At 45.4% G+C, this 20,203-nt stretch overlaps 2 protein-coding genes across 51 annotated transcripts; both read left to right on the top strand.

Moving 5' to 3' along the window:
* Window positions 1-2,037: 2,037 nt before the first annotated feature.
* LOC127931953 (uncharacterized) lies at window positions 2,038-7,704 on the top strand. The gene is made up of 4 exons (XM_052526110.1): window positions 2,038-2,056; window positions 2,870-2,986; window positions 3,118-3,859; window positions 3,896-7,704. The coding sequence occupies exons 1-4, from the start codon at window positions 2,038-2,040 to the stop codon at window positions 4,104-4,106; spliced, it is 1,089 nt and encodes a 362-aa protein (XP_052382070.1). The 3' UTR covers window positions 4,107-7,704.
* Window positions 7,705-7,915: 211 nt separating this feature from the next.
* On the top strand, window positions 7,916-14,757 carry c10h19orf53 (chromosome 10 C19orf53 homolog). Of its 50 annotated transcripts, none has more exons than XR_008145544.1 (8): window positions 9,047-9,194; window positions 9,739-9,806; window positions 10,351-10,418; window positions 11,076-11,143; window positions 11,412-11,479; window positions 11,681-11,952; window positions 12,086-12,262; window positions 14,035-14,757. XR_008145544.1 is itself a non-coding variant. In XM_052528183.1 (3 exons), exons 1-3 carry the CDS (start codon window positions 7,916-7,918, stop codon window positions 14,248-14,250), a joined length of 417 nt encoding a protein of 138 aa, XP_052384143.1. In that variant the 3' UTR covers window positions 14,251-14,757. The 50 variants fall into 50 exon arrangements, 1 of the variants encoding a protein (XP_052384143.1); XR_008145520.1 differs by lacking the exons at window positions 9,739-9,806; window positions 11,076-11,143; window positions 11,412-11,479 and adding exons at window positions 9,263-9,330; window positions 9,467-9,534; window positions 9,875-9,942 and having other exon boundaries at window positions 9,066-9,194; window positions 10,011-10,418; XR_008145530.1 differs by lacking the exons at window positions 9,739-9,806; window positions 11,076-11,143; window positions 11,412-11,479 and adding exons at window positions 9,263-9,330; window positions 9,467-9,534; window positions 9,807-9,874 and having other exon boundaries at window positions 9,067-9,194; window positions 10,215-10,418.
* The last annotated feature ends 5,446 nt before the right edge of the window (window positions 14,758-20,203 follow it).

Raw genomic sequence — 20,203 nt, 5'->3', positions numbered from 1 at the left:
TAGACAGACAGAGGGAACGGTGTAGTGGTAGAGTATAACAGTAGACAGACAGAGGGAACGGTGTAGTGGTAGAGTATAACAGTAGACAGACAGAGGGAACGGTGTAGTGGTAGAGTATAACAGTAGACAGACAGAGGGAACGGTGTAGTGGTAGAGTATAACAGTAGACAGACAGAGGGAACGGTGTAGTGGTAGAGTATAACAGTAGACAGACAGAGGGAACGGTGTAGTGGTAGAGTATAACAGACAGACAGACAGAGGGAGACAGACAGGTGTAGTGGTAGAGTATAACAGTAGACAGACAGAGGGAACGGTGTAGTGGTAGAGTATAACAGTAGACAGACAGAGGGAACGGTGTAGTGGTAGAGTATAACAGTAGACAGACAGAGGGAACGGTGTAGTGGTAGAGTATAACAGTAGACAGACAGAGGGAACGGTGTAGTGGTAGAGTATAACAGTAGACAGACAGAGGGAACGGTGTAGTGGTAGAGTATAACAGTAGACAGACAGAGGGAACGGTGTAGTGGTAGAGTATAACAGTAGACAGACAGAGGGAACGGTGTAGTGGTAGAGTATAACAGTAGACAGACAGAGGGAACGGTGTAGTGGTAGAGTATAACAGACAGACAGACAGACAGAGGGAACGGTGTAGTGGTAGAGTATAACAGTAGACAGACAGAGGGAACGGTGTAGTGGTAGAGTATAACAGTAGACAGACAGAGGGAACGGTGTAGTGGTAGAGTATAACAGACAGACAGACAGAGGGAACGGTGTAGTGGTAGAGTATAACAGTAGACAGACAGAGGGAACGGTGTAGTGGTAGAGTATAACAGTAGACAGACAGAGGGAACGGTGTAGTGGTAGAGTATAACAGTAGACAGACAGAGGGAACGGTGTAGTGGTAGAGTATAACAGTGTAGTGGTAGAGTATAACAGACAGACAGACAGAGGGAACGGTGTAGTGGTAGAGTATAACAGTAGACAGACAGAGGGAACGGTGTAGTGGTAGAGTATAACAGTAGACAGACAGAGGGAACGGTGTAGTGGTAGAGTATAACAGTAGACAGACAGAGGAACCTGTTCCTAGAGTCTAACAGTAGACAGACAGAGGGAACGGTGTAGTGGTAGAGTATAACAGTAGACAGACAGAGGAACGGTACCTCTGTAGAGGTACAGTAGACAGACATAACAGTAGTGGTACATAACAGTAGACAGACAGAGGGAACGGTGTAGTGGTAGAGTCTCTCTAACAGTACCAGACAGAGGAACGGTGTAGTGGTAGAGTATAACAGTAGACAGACAGAGGGAACGGTGTAGTGGTAGAGTATAACAGTAGACAGACAGAGGGAACGGTGTAGTGGTAGAGTATAACAGTAGACAGACAGAGGGAACTGTAGTGGTAGAGTATAACAGTAGACAGACAGAGGGAACGGTGTAGTGGTAGAGTATAACAGTAGACAGACAGAGGGAACGGTGTAGTGGTAGAGTATCACTAGAGTATAACAGACAGACAGAGGAACGGTGGTAGTCTCTGTCTAACAGTAGACAGACAGGGGAACGGTGTAGTGGTAGAGTCAGTCCTCTGGACACCCTCACTCTACCATGATACCTCTTGTCTCTCTCACCGTCTCTAGACACCCTCACTCTACCATGAACCTCTCTTCCTCTGTCTCTCTCTCACCGTCTCTCTCCTTTCCCTCCCTTTACACCCTCACTCTAGGGGATACCTCTCTTCCTCTGTCTCTCTCTACCATGGTCTCTCTCTCCTTCCCTCCCTTTTACACCCTCACTCTACCATGATACCTCTCTTCCTCTGTCTCTCTCTACTAGACACCCTCACTCTACCATGATACCTCTCTTCCTCTGTCTCTCTCTACCGTCTCTCACTCTACCATGATACCTCTTCCTCTGTCTCTCTCTACCGTCTCTCTCTCCTTCCCTCCCTTTACACCCTCACTCTACCATGATACCTCTATTCCTCTGTCTCTCTCTACCGTCTCTCTCTCTCCTTCCCTCCCTTTACACCCTCACTCTACCATGATACCTCTCTTCCTCTGTATCTCTCTTCCTCTGTCTCTCTCTCTCTTCCTCTGTCTCTCTCTTCCTCTGTCTCTCTCTCTCTTCCTCTGTCTCTCTCTCTCTTCCTCTGTCTCTCTCTCTCTTCCTCTGTCTCTCTCTCTCTTCCTCTGTCTCTCTCTACCGTCTCTCTCCTTCTCTTCCCTCCCTTTACACCCTCACTCTACCATGATACCTCTCTTCCTCTGTCTCTCTCTACCGTCTCTCTCCTTCCCTCCCTTTACACCCTCACTCTACCATGATACCTCCCTTCCTCTGTCTCTCTCTCTACTCTCTCTCTCTCTCCTTCCCTCCCTTTACACCCTCACTCTACCATGATACCTCTCTTCCTCTGTCTCTCTCTACCGTCTCTCTCTCTCTCCTTCTCTTCCTTCCCTTTACACCCTCACTCTACCATGATACCTCTCTTCCTCTGTCTCTCTCTACCGTCTCTCTCCTTCCCTTCCCTCCCTTTACACCCTCACTCTACCATGATACCTCTCTTCCACTGTCTCTCTCTACTGTCTCTCTCTACCGTCTCTCTCTCTCTCTCTCTCTCCTTCTCTTCCCTCCCTTTACACCCTCACTCTACCATGATACCTCTCTTCCACTGTCTCTCTCTACCGTCTCTCTCTCTCTCTCCTTCCCTCCCTTTACACCCTCACTCTACCATGATACCTCCCTTCCTTCTCCCCTCTCTTCCTCTGTCCCTTCCCCCGTCTCTCTCCCTAACCCCACACCCCCTAATTTATCTTGCTCTCTGTCCCTTCCCCTGTCTCTCTCCCTCTGTCTACCCTCCTCTCTCCCTCTCCAGGTATTGATGTGTGGAACCCGGCGTTTGACGTGACCCCCCACCAGCTGATAACGGGGGGCATCATCACAGAGCTGGGGGTGTTTCTGCCCTCGGAGCTGCAGGCAGCACTCACCGGCCGTCTCACTGCCCTGTAGACGGCGCTATCACCACCCGCTGGCCGCCGTGCGCTACTGCACCTTAATATTCCTGCTCTCACTCTCTCATAGGACTTCCACGTCCTCCCACACACAGCTGATGTGGAAGTTGAGTTTTGTTACATTTACACACACACAGTCAGTGTTCTACAAACTCACACGTTTTACGGTCTCACACACACACATCAACGCAGGAACTCAGACACACACATCCAACCCCCTCCCACTCCTGTCCCTCCCTCTCTCTCCTCTCTGGTCTCTCCTGTGTTCATCTCCTGTCTCTCACCTCTCTCCTGCCCCTCCCTCTCTCTGGTCTCTCCTGTCTCTCTCTGGTCTCTCCTGTCCCTCCCTCTCTCTGGTGTCTCCTCTCTCTGGTCTCTCCTCTCTCTGGTCTCTCCTGTCTCTCTCTGGTCTCTCCTCTGGTCTCTCCTGTCTCTCTCTGGTCTCTCCTCTCTGGTCTCTCCTCTCTCTGGTCTCTCCTGTCTCTCTCTGGTCTCTCCTGTCACTCTCTGGTCTCTCCTCTCTCTGGTCTCTCCTGTCTCTCTGGTCTCTGCTCTCTCCTGTCTCTCTCTGGTCTCTCCTGTCCCTCCCTCTCTCTGGTGTCTCCTCTCTCTGGTCTCTCCTCTCTCTGGTCTCTCCTGTCTCTCTCTGGTCTCTCCTCTGGTCTCTCCTGTCTCTCTGGTCTCTCCTCTCTCTGGTCTCTCCTGTCTCTCTCTGGTCTCTCCTGTCTCTCTGGTCTCTCCTGTCACTCTCTGGTCTCTCCTGTCTCTCTCTGGTCTCTCCTGTCTCTCTCTGGTCTCTCCTGTCTCTCTCTGGTCTCTCCTCTCTCTGGTCTCTCCTCTCTCTGGTCTCTCCTGTCTCGCTCTGGTCTCTCCTCTCTCTGGTCTCTCCTCTCTCTGATCTCTCCTCTCTCTAGTCTCTCCTGTATTCATCTCCTGTCACCGACAGAACGAACCAGTCTCCTTCAGAGGAACTGGCCTATACTACATTCTAATCAGATTCAGAGTTCTCCAAACAACGTTAGGAATGAAAAATGTAACAGTTATACCCAATCACAATATTATATATTCACATGTAGTTTTCTCTGGAAAAGTGTTTTATAGAAATGTGAGTTTAAGAAAATTGATAGCCCATGATGACACTTGATTGCTGAAAATACATTGTTGAGTCTCAAATGGCACCTTATTCCCTTTATAGTGCACTATTTGACTACAGCCCATAGGCTCTAGCCAAAATTAGTGCACTATATAGGGAACAGGGCTCTGTGCCAAAAGTAGTGCACTATATAGGGAATAGGGCTCTGTGCCAAAAGTAGTGCACTATATAGGGAACAGGGCTCTGTGCCAAAAGTAGTGCACTATATAGGGAACAGGGCTCTGTGCCAAAAGTAGTGCACTATATAGGGAATAGGGGGTCATATGAGACACAACCATCACCAAAGCAACTGAAATTAGTACTATTCAAACCAAAACAAAGCCAGTTGATATTATCTAGAGCAAACCTCTTTAGTCAGCTGATGAGTATAACTTGTGGCTACCTCCCTATACCTCACATAATGTCTGTACCTCGCTGGTCCAATCTGTACCATGTCATCCCCTACCCCCAGGGTTATCAATCCTCTCCTCAGACGTTTCACAATTCTGTTGTAGCCCTGAACTAGGTCGCCTGATTCACCTGGTCGAGGGTTTGATGATTAGTTAGATCAGGTGAGCTGGCTGTGGACCTGGGTCCCTGAGGAGAGGTTTAAAAACCACCTGTGTACCATATCAAACTACACAGAATACACAGAAACACTATATATACACTCAACACCAATCTCCATGTTATTAGGCCTGGACAACAAGTCAAGCAAAATAAAACCTTTTTTCTCTTGGCAGAGATGGAACTCTCGGATTTAAACAACAATTGAACAGAATGTTGATGTTTGTTCTAAAGATTGTATTTCTATGATGTACTGAATGTCACAGGGGCCCTGCACTGCTCAATGCCTTCCACCACCAGCACCACCGCTCACACACAGGACAGGACAGGACAGGACAGGCAGGCATCCCGAATGGCATCCTATTACCTACATCGTGCACTACTTTTGACCAGAGCTTTGGTCGTAAGTAGTGCACAGTCGAGGGAATAATAGGTTGTAATTTGGACAGCAGGCTAACAGGGAGGAACGTTGCCCTTCAACCCCCCTAAAAATGCAAGGTGGAGGTCCGAAAGTTGCCTGGCTACCCAAGCTCCTTGCTCTAGTGAAACGCTAGGCCACGCCCACGGACGTTCGTTTCTTCTCCGCAATGAGACTGGATTTGAGTACCCCCCCGACGATTTCTAGAACGCAAACACATTCTAACCATTCTGATTGGTCCCACAAACCGATGGGTTGGGCCAGAGTCAGAAAGGTGCCGTTTTGAAAATTCGTCATTGGCTTTGATACTCTGATTGGTTAGAGATGATCCAATCGCTGATGACTTTGTTTTCTTACAACACCACACATTTTGTCGTCACCACAAACAACTTCAACGATGGCCGTCTGACTGAAGTATGCCAACATAGAGCAGGGGGAAAATGTACAGTAGTTTGAGTTGTCAGGCAAGTCTGAAAGGTCAAAGGTGAAGTACATCCCCAAATCCACTACTCTACTACTCCATCATCCCTCATTCAGAAACCTCTGATCTCTAAACACACCACACCTCCTCGCCCATTGGACCATTTCTGGTCCACAACAGGCATTCTTATCTAGAACTTTCCTGTCATAAAAAATAATACATGATTTAGAATTCTAGAATCCGTAGTGTCATAACTGTTCCATATTCTAGAATCGCAGTAGAACAGAGACCCCTCCATCCCCAACCTCTCCCTGTCAAACTTACCCCTCTCTCTCTCTCCCCCTTCCTCTCACAGCGATGCTGTTGGCTGTCATCACATAAGGGTCTAGAATCGCAGTAGAACAGAGACCTCTCCATCCCCAACCTCTCCCTGTCAAACTTACCCCCTCTCTCTCTCCCCCTTCCTCTCACAGCGATGCTGTTGGCTGTCATCACATAAGGGTCTAGAATCAAACACCACTGTTGTGTTTTTGGGGTTCCTTTCTTTTGTCTTTTATTTTGAGAAACTGAACTGGAAGAAATCAGAGGGGAGAGTTTTAACGGTCGAGAAAAATGTAGCAACTTTGTCGCCATCCGTAGATCGTTACGTTGAAAACTTTTTTAAAAGGTACGAGAATCCGTTTGTCTCTTTATCATGAAGACTTTGTTGTTGTCGTTGACTGGAAACCAGATGCTGTTCTGTGTTAACATTTCACCCCTTGTAGTCCTGGGCATTGTTTGGCATGACGAAGAGTGGAAGGATGGCACGAACAGACTGGTACCCAGGCTACTCTTGTTTGGCTGTGATCAGTTGTTTTATTATGGTGATTCTTAGTGATAAAGCTGTTGTTATTTAGACTACACTGAGAGGCCTCCTCGACCACACACACTATCACACACACACACACACACACACTATCACACACACACACTATCACACACTATCACACACACACACACACACACACACACACACTATCACACACTATCACACACACACACACACACACACTATCACACTCACACACTATCACACACTATCACACACACACACACACACACACTATCACACACTATCACACACACACACTGATAAAATGTCAGGATAGACTGTGTTTAATTGGAATTATCTGCCAGTCAGTCACCCAAAGGTTCTGTTTATTTAGCAGGCTCAGAGTAGTGTCCCAAATGGCACCCTATTTCTTTGTAGTGCACTATTTTTAACCTGGGTCCTATAGGGTTCTGGTCAAAAGTAGTGCACTATTTTTAACCTGGGTCCTATAGGGTTCTGGTCAAAAGTAGTGCACTATTTTTAACCTGGGTCCTATAGGGTTCTGGTCAAAAGTAGTGCACTATTTTTAACCTGGGTCCTATAGGGTTCTGGTCAAAAGTAGTGCACTATTTTTAACCTGGGTCCTATAGGGTTCTGGTCAAAAGTAGTGCACTATTTTTAACCTGGGTCCTATAGGGTTCTGGTCAAAAGTAGTGCACTATATAGGGAATAGGGTGACATTTGGATGCATACTAGATCTAGACAGAGGGCACCATATTGAATAGTGTAAAATATCTCCTACTCTCTGTACTGAGGGTATTTTAAGAGGCAGTAAATCCCCAGTGTACTTGTAGGAAACCATCTGTCCCTCCTCTAATTCTCTGTCCCCAATAACCACACTAGCATACTATCTAGTATGCACGGGCTGAATTGCTTCATACTAAGTAGTATGCAAGGGTGGATACTTCGGGACATGACCTCATGAGTCTAGTCTTGGGAGAGGAAGATGCCAAATGAAGTGCCAAATGCAACGCTATCATCACTTCTACTCCCTTTGAGATTTCAACCAATGGGAGAATGTCCTGATGACCGGGGGTTTGTGAATAAGCCAATAGGAAGCATGGCTGGTGATATTAGTGCGGGTGGGGGTGTAGTCAATTAGAAGGCCTCTTTCTACGTGTAGTTATGTTATTGTTTATATTCATACCTGGGGTTTAGTTTTGTATCATGTGGAAATAGGTCAAAAATTGATGTTTTTTTAATATGAATATAATGCTGTAAACTGCATACCTGAATTAAGAAGAGATTTCTCTTTCACGACAATACAATAAAGAGTGAACAAAAACATTACAGCTGTCGGCGTATCTTTTAGGTCGTGGGACATTTCTTAGTACATACAATGATAGCCTATCTTATTTATACATTAATTTCATGTCAAGGTGCAATAATTAATGTATCTAACTTGGCACAATTCAAACATTTTATTGATTCAGTTCAAAAAATCTTCCAGAGACTATTTTCGTATTTTCCACACCTCAGTACTCTAGTATCCCAGAATGCCATGTTTGTAACGCCCATCTACATCCGGTCTGGAACAATACGGCGAAAACAGCTTCGAGGCAAGATGGCGCAAGGTAAACAGAAGTTCAAAGCGCAGCCCGGTGGAACCAAGAAACCTCAAAAAAACAAAGGTCCCAGAAAAGGAGGTAGGTACAGAGTGATATGGTTGATGTCTTGTATTCTAGCGATTTCGCCTGGACTCCGTAAATATACTCAAAAAGTATTTGCGACGTGTTGCGGCGGACATGCTGGCTCAAACACGGTTCAGTGAGGAGACAGTTTCTATTGGAAAAACTGCGTGGGAACTAGATTATCAAGGGTGCGGGCGCCCCTTCAAATGGAACTCATCATAGCACAATCATTTGAATTGCATCGCATGTTCATAACAAGATACATTCGAAAGTTGTCCCGATGTTTAGGCCTCTATTTACTGGCCCTGCTGCCAACTCGTGAAGGAGAACTGTAGGGCAGCTTAGCTATTTATAGGGAGATTTGTAATGGCATTATCAGTCACACAACGATTACACAGTGCCTGGTCTTCCATTCCCCTGCCAGCTAGCTAACCTTGATTCCCTTATGGGCTGCTCCAAATGGAAACTTAGCTTAAAACTTCTACAGTACTTGTTACAAATCTGTTTGGCTTAAGGGTACAATCAGCAATTGCTACATACATTTACATTTAAGTCATTTAGCAGACGCTCTTATCCAGAGCGACTTACAAATTGGTGCATTCACCTTATGACATCCAGTGGAACAGTCACTTTACAATAGTGCATCTAAATCTTTTAAGGGGGGGTGAGAAGGATTACTTTATCCTATCCTAGGTATTCCTTAAAGAGGTGGGGTTTCAGGTGTCTCCGGAAGGTGGTGATTGACTCCGCTGTCCTAAGGTTATAGCCATTGATTCTCGAAGAATATAACTTTTTATAAATGCCTCATGATGAGCATAGTTCAACCCATCAGAACCATCCCTCAACGATTTACCGAAACGGAGGCGGGGTGTTGGCTTTGTTATTGTTGGTCCCTTTAACCACGGTGTGTTTTTTGTAAGGGGGTCAATAAATATCTACCCTGAGGTGTTATTGTTGGCTCCTTTAACCACGGTGTGTTTTTTGTAAGGGGGTCAATAAATATCTACCCTGAGGTGTTATTGTTGGCCCCTTTAACCACGGTGTGTTTTTTGTAAGGGGGTCAATAAATATCTACTCTGAGGTGTTATTGTTGGCCCCTTTAACCACGGTGTGTTTTTTGTAAGGGGGTCAATAAATATCTACTCTGAGGTGTTATTATTGGCCCCTTTAACCACGGTGTGTTTTTTGTAAGGGGGTCAATAAATATCTACCCTGAGGTGTTATTGTTGGCCCCTTTAACCACGGTGTGTTTTTTGTAAGGGGGTCAATAAATATCTACTCTGAGGTGTTATTATTGGCCCCTTTAACCACGGTGTGTTTTTTGTAAGGGGGTCAATAAATATCTACTCTGAGGTGTTATTATTGGCCCCTTTAACCACGGTGTGTTTTTTGTAAGGGGGTCAATAAATATCTACCCTGAGGTGTTATTGTTGGCCCCTTTAACCACGGTGTGTTTTTTGTAAGGGGGTCAATAAATATCTACTCTGAGGTGTTATTATTGGCCCCTTTAACCACGGTGTGTTTTTTGTAAGGGGGTCAATAAATATCTACTCTGAGGTGTTATTGTTGGCCCCTTTAACCACGGTGTGTTTTTTGTAAGGGGGTCAATAAATATCTACTCTGAGGTGTTATTGTTGGTCCCTTTAACCACGGTGTGTTTTTTGTAAGGGGGTAAATAAATATCTACTCTGAGGTGTTATTGTTGGTCCCTTTAACCACGGTGTGTTTTTTGTAAGGGGGTCAATAAATATCTACTCTGAGGTGTTATTGTTGGCCCCTTTAACCACGGTGTGTTTTTTGTAAGGGGGTAAATAAATATCTACTCTGAGGTGTTATTGTTGGCCCCTTTAACCACGGTGTGTTTTTTGTAAGGGGGTAAATAAATATCTACTCTGAGGTGTTATTGTTGGCCCCTTTAACCACGGTGTGTTTTTTGTAAGGGGGTCAATAAATATCTACTCTGAGGTGTTATTGTTGGCCCCTTTAACCACGGTGTGTTTTTTGTAAGGGGGTAAATAAATATCTACTCTGAGGTGTTATTGTTGGCCCCTTTAACCACGGTGTGTTTTTTGTAAGGGGGTCAATAAATATCTACTCTGAGGTGTTATTGTTGGCCCCTTTAACCACGGTGTGTTTTTTGTAAGGGGGTCAATAAATATCTACTCTGAGGTGTTATTGTTGGCCCCTTTAACCACGGTGTGTTTTTTGTAAGGGGGTCAATAAATATCTACTCTGAGGTGTTATTGTTGGCCCCTTTAACCACGGTGTGTTTTTTGTAAGGGGGTCAATAAATATCTACTCTGAGGTGTTATTGTTGGCCCCTTTAACCACGGTGTGTTTTTTGTAAGGGGGTCAATAAATATCTACTCTGAGGTGTTATTGTTGGCCCCTTTAACCACGGTGTGTTTTTTGTAAAGGGGTAAATAAATATCTACTCTGAGGTGTTATTGTTGGCCCCTTTAACCACGGTGTGTTTTTGTAAGGGGTCAATAAATATCTACTCTGAGGTGTTATTGTTGGCCCCTTTAACCACGGTGTGTTTTTGTAAGGGGGTCAATAAATATCTACTCTGAGGTGTTATTGTTGGCCCCTTTAACCACAGTGTGTTTTTGTAAGGGGGTCAATAAATATCTACTCTGAGGTGTTATTGTTGGCCCCTTTAACCACGGTGTGTTTTTGTAAGGGGGTCAATAAATATCTACTCTGAGGTGTTATTGTTGGCCCCTTTAACCACGGTGTTTTTGTAAGGGGTCCTACCTGAGGTGTTATTGTTGGCCCCTTTAACCACGTGTGTTTTTTTGTAAGGGGTCAATAAATATCTACTCTGAGGTGTTATTGTTGGCCCCTTTAACCACGGTGTGTTTTTGTAAGGGGGTCAATAAATATCTACTCTGAGGTGTTATTGTTGGCCCCTTTAACCACAGTGTGTTTTTTGTAAGGGGTCAATAAATATCTACTCTGAGGTGTTATTGTTGGCCCCTTTAACCACGGTGTGTTTTTGTAAGGGGGTAAATAAATATCTACTCTGAGGTGTTATTGTTGGCCCCTTTAACCACGGTGTGTTTTTTGTAAGGGGGTCAATAAATATCTACTCTGAGGTGTTATTGTTGGCCCCTTTAACCCCAGTGTGTTTTTTTCAAGGGGGTCAATAAATATCTACTCTGAGGTGTTATTGTTGGTCCCTTTAACCACAGTGTGTTTTTTGTAAGGGGTCAATAAATATCTACTCTGAGGTGTTATTGTTGGCCCCTTTAACCACAGTGTGTTTTTTGTAAGGGGTCAATAAATATCTACTCTGAGGTGTTATTGTTGGTCCCTTTAACCACAGTGTGTTTTTGTAAGGGGTCAATAAATATCTACTCTGAGGTGTTATTGTTGGCCCCTTTAACCACGGTGTGTTTTTTGTAAGGGGGTCAATAAATATCTACTCTGAGGTGTTATTGTTGGCCCCTTTAACCACAGTGTGTTTTTGTAAGGGGGTCAATAAATATCTACTCTGAGGTGTTATTGTTGGCCCCTTTAACCACCACTTGTGTTTTGTAAGGGGGTCAATAAATATCTACTCTGAGGTGTTATTGTTGGTCCCTTTAACCACAGTGTTTTTTGTAAGGGGGTCAATAAATATCTACTCTGAGGTGTTATTGTTGGTCCCTTTAACCACGGTGTGTTTTTTGTAAGGGGGTAAATAAATATCTACTCTGAGGTGTTATTGTTGGTCCCTTTAACCACGGTGTGTTTTTTGTAAGGGGGTCAATAAATATCTACTCTGAGGTGTTATTGTTGGCCCCTTTAACCACGGTGTGTTTTTTGTAAGGGGGTCAATAAATATCTACTCTGAGGTGTTATTGTTGGTCCCTTTAACCACGGTGTGTTTTTTGTAAGGGGGTAAATAAATATCTACTCTGAGGTGTTATTGTTGGCCCCTTTAACCAGTGTGTTTTTGTAAGGGGTCAATAAATATCTACTCTGAGGTGTTATTGTTGGTCCCTTTAGGACCACGGTGTGTTTTTGTAAGGGGGTCAATAAATATCTACTCTGAGGTGTTATTGTTGGCCCCTTTAACCACGGTGTGTTTTTTGTAAGGGGGTCAATAAATATCTACTCTGAGGTGTTATTGTTGGTTACAAATCTCACCCCTCACTTGTTGCTGCTGTTTCACAGGGAGGTCGATCGCACCGAAGAAGGTTAAAGTGGTACAGCAACAGCAGTTGAAGAAGGTAAGACAGTAGCTATAGGACAGCAGCTATAGGACAGTAGCTATAGGACAGTAGCTATAGGACAGTAGCTATAGGACAGTAGCTATAGGACAGTAGCTATAGGACAGTAGCTATAGGACAGTAGCTATAGGACAGTAGCTATAGGACAGTAGCTATAGGACAGTAGCTATAGGACAGTAGCTATAGGACAGTAGCTATAGGACAGTAGCTATAGGACAGTAGCTATAGGACAGCAGCTATAGGACAGTAGCTATGGGGCTAGTCCATTGTGACGGGCTGGGGGCTACCACTTGTATACGGGCTGGGGCTACCACTTGTATACGGGCTGGGGGCTATAGGACAGGTATACGGGCTGGGGGCTACCACTTGTATACGGGCTGGGGGCTACCACTTGTATACGGGCTGGGGGCAGCACTTGTATGGACGGGCAGCTACCACTTGTATACGGGCTGGGGGCTACCACTTGTATACGGGCTGGGGGCTACCACTTGTAGGGCGGGCTGGGGGACTAGCTATTGTATACGGGCTGGGGGCTACCACTTGTATACGGGCTGGGGCTACCACTTGTATACGGGCTGGGGGCTACCACTTGTATACGGGCTGGGGGCTACCACTTGTATACGGGCTGGGGGCTACCACTTGTATACGGGCTGGGGGCTACCACTTGTATACGGGCTGGGGGCTACCACTTGTATACAACGGGGACGTGGCCGCTCATTTCACCCGACTCCCACCAAGATGTGGGACATACCATCTGAGGAGAATCCACTACAGTCTGTCTGGGACATACCATCTGAGGAGAATCCACTACGGTCTGTCTCTGTGGGACATACCATCTGAGGAGAATCCACTGCGGTCTGTCTCTGTGGGACATACCATCTGAGGAGGATCCACTACGGTCTGTTTCTGTGGGACATACCATCTGAGGAGAATCCAGACGTCTCTGTGGGACATACCATCTGAGGAGAATCCAGTACGGTCTGTCTCTGTGGGACATACCATCTGAGGAGAATCCAGTACGGTCTGTCTCTGTGGGACATACCATCTGAGGAGAATCCAGACGGTCTGTTCTGTGGGACATACCATCTGAGGAGAATCCAGTACGGTCTGTTTCTGTGGGACATACCATCTGAGGCAGACATGCACTGTTTCTGTGGACCTACCAGACCTGTGTCAGCACTGTCTACAGATGGGACATCCCATCTGAGAACCTGTGTAGAACCAGACGGTTTCTGTGGGACATACCAGACTGAGGAGAATCCCTACAGGTCTGTCCAGACAGGACCCAGAGCAGAATCCAGACAGGTCTGTTTCTGTGTGGACCTACCAGACAGGACCCAGACAGGTCCCAGACAGGTCCCATCTGACAGGTCCCAGACAGGTCTGTCCAGACCTGTGGGACCCAGACCCCTGAGACATGACCCAGACAGGACTGTCTACAGACAGGACCCAGACCTGAGACCTGGTCCCAGACAGGTCCCAGACAGGACCCAGACAGGTCCCAGACAGGACCCTGACAGGACCCAGACAGGACCCAGAAATTGTCCCATCTTATAACGTGTGCAACTCATCCGAAAAAGTAGGGATGAGTTGTACTCTGACGGACAAAAACGCAGATGAATGCAGATGTATGTATGTAGACATGTCCTGGATTGTCCCCCATTGAAATGTCCTGAGGTGAGGAATGCTTTTCTTTAGGCGATGATGTAAGTCGTATATGAATGAATCTGTGTGGCTGCTCCCAATCCCATGTCCCCTGCTGTTCCCCCCAGGGCCTGGAGGTGGCGATCAGGAACAAGATAGAGGAAGAGGTGACTCACCGAGCCAGTACGAAACTCCACAAGAGACTGAGTATTGTGAAGGGGGCGGAGGTGAAACCAACCCCCTCTAAAGGAAACAACCATCCCAACCACCCTGCCACCCAGCACCTCCAAATAAACTCTGTTATTCTGTCTGTCTGCTCTGACTGCTTTCGCTGTGCTAGATAGAAGTTAAATATGTCTCCCAGATGGCACACTATTCCCTATATAGTGTTGTACTTATTGAACAAGGGCCCATAGGGCTCTGTCTAAAGTAGTGCACTGTATAGTGAGTAGGGCGGCATTTGGAACGAATACAATGTGTTTGTCACTGCTGCTAGGCTGTATGGACTGACGTCACAGCTGAGGAGTGTAATAACCACGTCTCCAATAGATGGTGCTGTAGTAGTCAGTTTTGGTGAGTTTTTCTGGTAGACTTGGCTGCTTGCTATCGCCTCGGAGACAAGGAAAGGAGATGAGGAACGTGAGGATGCCAACAGAGGAATATTGAGATGCACCCCAGATAGTCAACGGTCGACATTTGGGATCTCTGTCGTGTGTATTGAAGGGGCCATTGAGTATTTCGTTTTGTGTGATTCTTGTCTCGTGTTGCACTGTCTTCAGAACTGAGACACACGTTTCTCCCATATACTGTATTCCAATGCAAAGGAGGTGAATAAAAACCTGTGGACATTTTGTAACGCAACAGAGTTCTTTTGTCTTGTATGGGCCTGTGTAGACCTATCCAGACCTGTGTAGACCTATCCAGACCTGTGTAGACCTATCCAGACCTGTGTAGACCTATCCAGACCTGTGTAGACCTAGCCAGACCTGTGTAGACCTATCCAGACCTGTGTAGACCTAGCCAGACCTGTGTAGACCTAGCCAGACCTGTGTAGACCTATCCAGACCTGTGTAGACCTAGCCAGACCTGTGTAGACCTATCCAGACCTGTGTAGACCTATCCAGACCTGTGTAGACCTATCCAGACCTGTGTAGACCTAGCCAGACCTGTGTAGACCTAGCCAGACCTGTGTAGACCTAGCCAGACCTGTGTATGACCTGGACCTGTGTGTAGACCTATCCAGACCTGTGTAGACCTATCCAGACCTGTGTAGACCTATCCAGACCTGTGTAGACCTAGCCAGACCTGTGTAGACCTATCCAGACCTGTGTAGACCTAGCCAGACCTGTGTAGGGTGTAGTAGACCAGAGACCTGTGTAGACCTAGCCAGACCTGTGACCTATCCAGACCTGTGTAGACCTAGCCAGACCTGTGTAGACCTAGCCAGACCTGTGTAGACCTGTGTAGACCTGTGTAGACCTAGCCAGACCTGTGTAGACCTATCCAGACCTGTGTAGACCTATCCCAGACCTGTGTAGACCTAGCCAGACCTGTGTAGACCTAGCCAGACCTGTGTAGACCTAAGCCAGACCTGTGTAGACCTATCCAGACCTGTGTATCCAGACCTGTGTAGACCTAGCCAGACCTGTGTAGACCTAGCCAGACCTGTGTAGACCTATCCAGACCTGTGTAGACCTAGCCAGACCTGTGTAGACCTAGCCAGACCTGTGTATGGGTGTGTGTAGACCTATCCAGACCTGTGTAGACCTAGCCAGACCTGTGTAGACCTATCCAGACCTGTGTAGACCTAGCCAGACCTGTGTAGACCTAGCCAGACCTGTGTAGACCTAGCCAGACCTGTGTAGACCTATCCAGACCTGTGTAGACCTAGCCAGACCTGTGTAGACCTATCCAGACCTGTGTAGACCTAGCCAGACCTGTGTAGACCTATCCAGACCTGTGTAGACCTAGCCAGACCTGTGTAGACCTAGCCAGACCTGTGTAGACCTATCCAGACCTGTGTAGACCTATCCAGACCTGTGTAGACCTAGCCAGACCTGTGTAGACCTAGCCAGACCTGTGTATGGGTGTGTGTAGACCAAGCCAGACCTGTGTAGACCTAGCCAGACCTGTGTATGGGTGTGACCTATCCAGACCTGTGTAGACCTAGCCAGACCTGTAGACCTATCCAGACCTGTGTAGACCTATCCAGACCTGTGTAGACCTATCCAGACCTGTGTAGACCTGTGTAGACCAGACCTGTGTAGACCTGTGTGTAGACCTATCCAGACCTGTGTAGACCTAGCCAGACCTGTGTAGACCTATCCAGACCTGTGTAGACCTAGCCAGACCTGTGTAGACCTAGCCAGACCTGTGTAGACCTAGCCAGACCTGTGTAGACCTAGCCAGACCTGTGTAGACCAGACCTGTGTAGACCTATCCAGACCTGTGTAGACCTAGCCAGACCTGTGTAGACCTAGCCAGACCTGTGTAGACCTATCCAGACCTGTGTAGACCTATCCAGACCTGTGACCTATGGGACCTGTGTCAGGTGTTTTGTGTTCAGACCTTTCCTCTTTACCTCAGAGCTGCTGTTTAGTGCAGACCTGTCTTTGTCCTCCTCCCAGACCTGTTTAGACTCCCAGACCTGCTTTGCTCTCCAGTGTGAAATTCCACCAGACCTGTGTATTTACCTCAGTCAAGCACATTATCAGATAACGACCTTGCTTTTTCAACTGTGTTTTTGCTGGTTTTATTGGACAGATAGAGAACAGTAGAGGAGCTCCATTCAGATGACAGACCTGTGTAATCTTCCAGACCAGGGACCTGAAAGACCTATGGGACATGGACAGCCCTGTGTAACCTCACCAGAACATAAAGCCTATCCAGACAGGTTTCCTGAAACCTGTTATGGGACATGGACAGACCTAACCTCAGCCAGACCTGTGTAGACAGGTTTCTGAAAGACCTGTGGACATGGACAGACCTGTGTAGACCTCACCAGAACATAAAGTAGACCTAGGACCTTCTGAAAGTTATGGGACATGGACCAGACCTGTGTAGACCTCAGCCAGACCATAAAGTAGACCTAGGACCTCTGTAAGTTATGGGACCTGGAGACCTAGCCAGACCTGTGTAGACCTAGGTTTCTGAGACCTGTTATGGGACATGGACAGACCTAACCTCACCAGAACAAAGTAGACCTGTTTCTAAGAGTTATGGGACATGGACCAGCCTAACCTGAACATGTGTAGACCTTTCAGACCTGTGTAGACCTAGTTATGGGACATGGACAGCCCTAACCTCACCAGTGACATAAAGTAGACCTGTTTCCTAAAGACCTGGGACATGGGCAGACCTGTGTAACCTCACCAGAACATAAAGTAGACCTTTCCAGACCTGTGTATGGGACATGGACAGACCTGTGTAGACCTCATCCAGACCATGTGTAGACAGGTTTCCTGTGTAGAAGTTACCTGGGCCACCTACAGACCTGTGTAACCTCACCAGAACATGTAGTGTAGACAGGTTTCTGTGTTCACCTACAGTTACCTGGGACATGGACAGCCTTTCTAACCTCACCAGAACATAAAGTAGACAGGTTTCTGAAAGTGTGAACATGGACAGCCTGTAACCTCACCAGAACATAAAGATAGACAGGTTTTTGAGAGTTTTATGGGACAGAGACCTGGACAGCCAGACCTGTGTAGACCTATCCAGACCTGTGTAGCTCATTCAGAACAGACCTGTGTAAGTAGACAGGTTTCTGAAAGTTATGGGACATGGACAGCCCTAACCTCACCAGAACATAAAGTAGACAGGTTTCTGAAAGTTATGGGACATGGACAGCCCTAACCTCACCAGAACATAAAGTAGACAGGTTTCTGAAAGTTATGGGACATGGACAGCCCTAACCTCACCAGAACATAAAGTAGACAGGTTTCTGAAAGTTATGGGACATGGACAGCCCTAACCTCACCAGAACATAAAGTAGACAGGTTTCTGAAAGTTATGGGACATGGACAGCCCTAACCTCACCAGAACATAAAGTAGACAGGTTTCTGAAAGTTATGGGACATGGACAGCCCTAACCTCACCAGAACATAAAGTAGACAGGTTTCTGAAAGTTATGGGACATGGACAGCCCTAACCTCACCAGAACATAAAGTAGACAGGTTTCTGAAAGTTATGGGACATGGACAGCCCTAACCTCACCAGAACATAAAGTCGACAGGTTTCTGAAAGTTATGGGACATGGACAGCCCTAACCTCACCAGAACATAAAGTAGACAGGTTTCTGAAAGTTATGGGACATGGACAGCCCTAACCTCACCAGAACATAAAGTAGACAGGTTTCTCGTTACGGCTACATTTCACTCTAGTTCAAAATGCGATCCAATTAACTCTGCACATACATGTAATCCTGAGCACATACATGTAATCCTGAGCACATACATGTAATCCTGAGCACATACATGTAATCATGGACACATACATGTAATCCTGGTGCACATACATGTAATCCTGAGCACATACATGTAATCCTGAGCACATACATGTAATCATGGACACATACATGTAATCCTGAGCACATACATGTAATCCTGGACACATACATGTAATCCTGGTGCACATACATGTAATCCTGGACACATACATGTAATCCTGGTGCACATACATGTAATCCTGGGCACATACATGTAATCCTGAGCACATACATGTAATCCTGGGCACATACATGTAATCCTGAGCACATACATGTAATCCTGGACACATACATGTAATCCTGGACACATACATGTAATCCTGAGCACATACATGTAATCCTGAGCACATACATGTAATCCTGAGCACATACATGTAATCCTGGGCACATACATGTAATCCTGGACACATACATGTAATCCTGGGCACATACATGTAATCCTGGACACATACATGTAATCCTGGGCACATACATGTAATCCTGGACACATACATGTAATCCTGAGCACATACATGTAATCCTGGACACATACATGTAATCCTGGACACATACATGTAATCATGGACACATACATGTAATCCTGAGCACATAAATGTAATCCTGGACACATACATGTAATCCTGGGCACATACATGTAATCCTGGACACATACATGTAATCCTGGGCACATACATCTGTTTCTAATCCTGGGCAATACATGTATATCCTGGACACAAGACATCTAGTAAATACGGTTACAATACATCTGTAAATAGGACACATACATGTAATATGGGCACATACATGTTGAATCCTGGGCACAAATGTCATCCTGGACACAATACCATCTGTAAATATGTGGGCACCAATAACATCTGTTAAATATGGACCAATAACATCTGTTAAATATGGACCAATACCATCTGATAAATATGGACCAATAACATCTGTTAAATATGGACCAATAACATCTGATAAATATGTGTAAATGACCAATAACATCTGTTAAATATGGACCAATAACATCTGTTAAATATGGACCAATACCATCTGATAAATATGTGTATGACCAATAACATCTGTTAAATATGGACCAATAACATCTGTTAAATATGGACCAATACCATCTGATAAATATGGACCAATAACATCTGTTAAATATGGACCAATACCATCTGTTAAATATGGACCAATACCATCTGATAAATATGGACCAATAACATCTGATAAATATGGACCAATAACATCTGTTAAATATGGACCAATAACATCTGATAAATATGGACCAATAACATCTGTAAATATGGACCAATAACATCTGATAAATATGGACCAATAACATCTGATAAATATGGATGGACCAATAACATCTGTTAAATATGTGTATGGACCAATAACATCTGTAAATATGGACCAATACCATCTGATAAATATGGACCAATACCATCTGTATGGACCAATAACATCTGTTAAATATGGACCAATAACATCTGTTAAATATGGACCAATACCATCTGATAAATATGGAACATGGACCAATAACATCTGTTAAATATGGACCAATAACATCTGTTAAATATGGACCAATAACATCTGTAAATATGGACCAATAACATCTGTAAATATGTGTATGGACCAATAACATCTGTTAAATATGGACCAATAACATCTGTTAAATATGGACCAATAACATCTGTAAATATGTGTATGTGACCAATAACATCTGTTAAATATGGACCAATAACATCTGTTAAATATGTGTATGTGACAATAACATCTGTTAAATATGGACCAATAACATCTGTAAATATGGACCAATAACATCTGTTAAA

This window comes from Oncorhynchus keta, chromosome 10, assembly GCF_023373465.1.
Source record: "Oncorhynchus keta strain PuntledgeMale-10-30-2019 chromosome 10, Oket_V2, whole genome shotgun sequence".
Classification (NCBI taxonomy): domain Eukaryota; kingdom Metazoa; phylum Chordata; class Actinopteri; order Salmoniformes; family Salmonidae; genus Oncorhynchus; species Oncorhynchus keta.
Note: the sequence above shows the minus strand (reverse complement) of the source record. Positions and strands in the feature narration are given on the sequence as shown.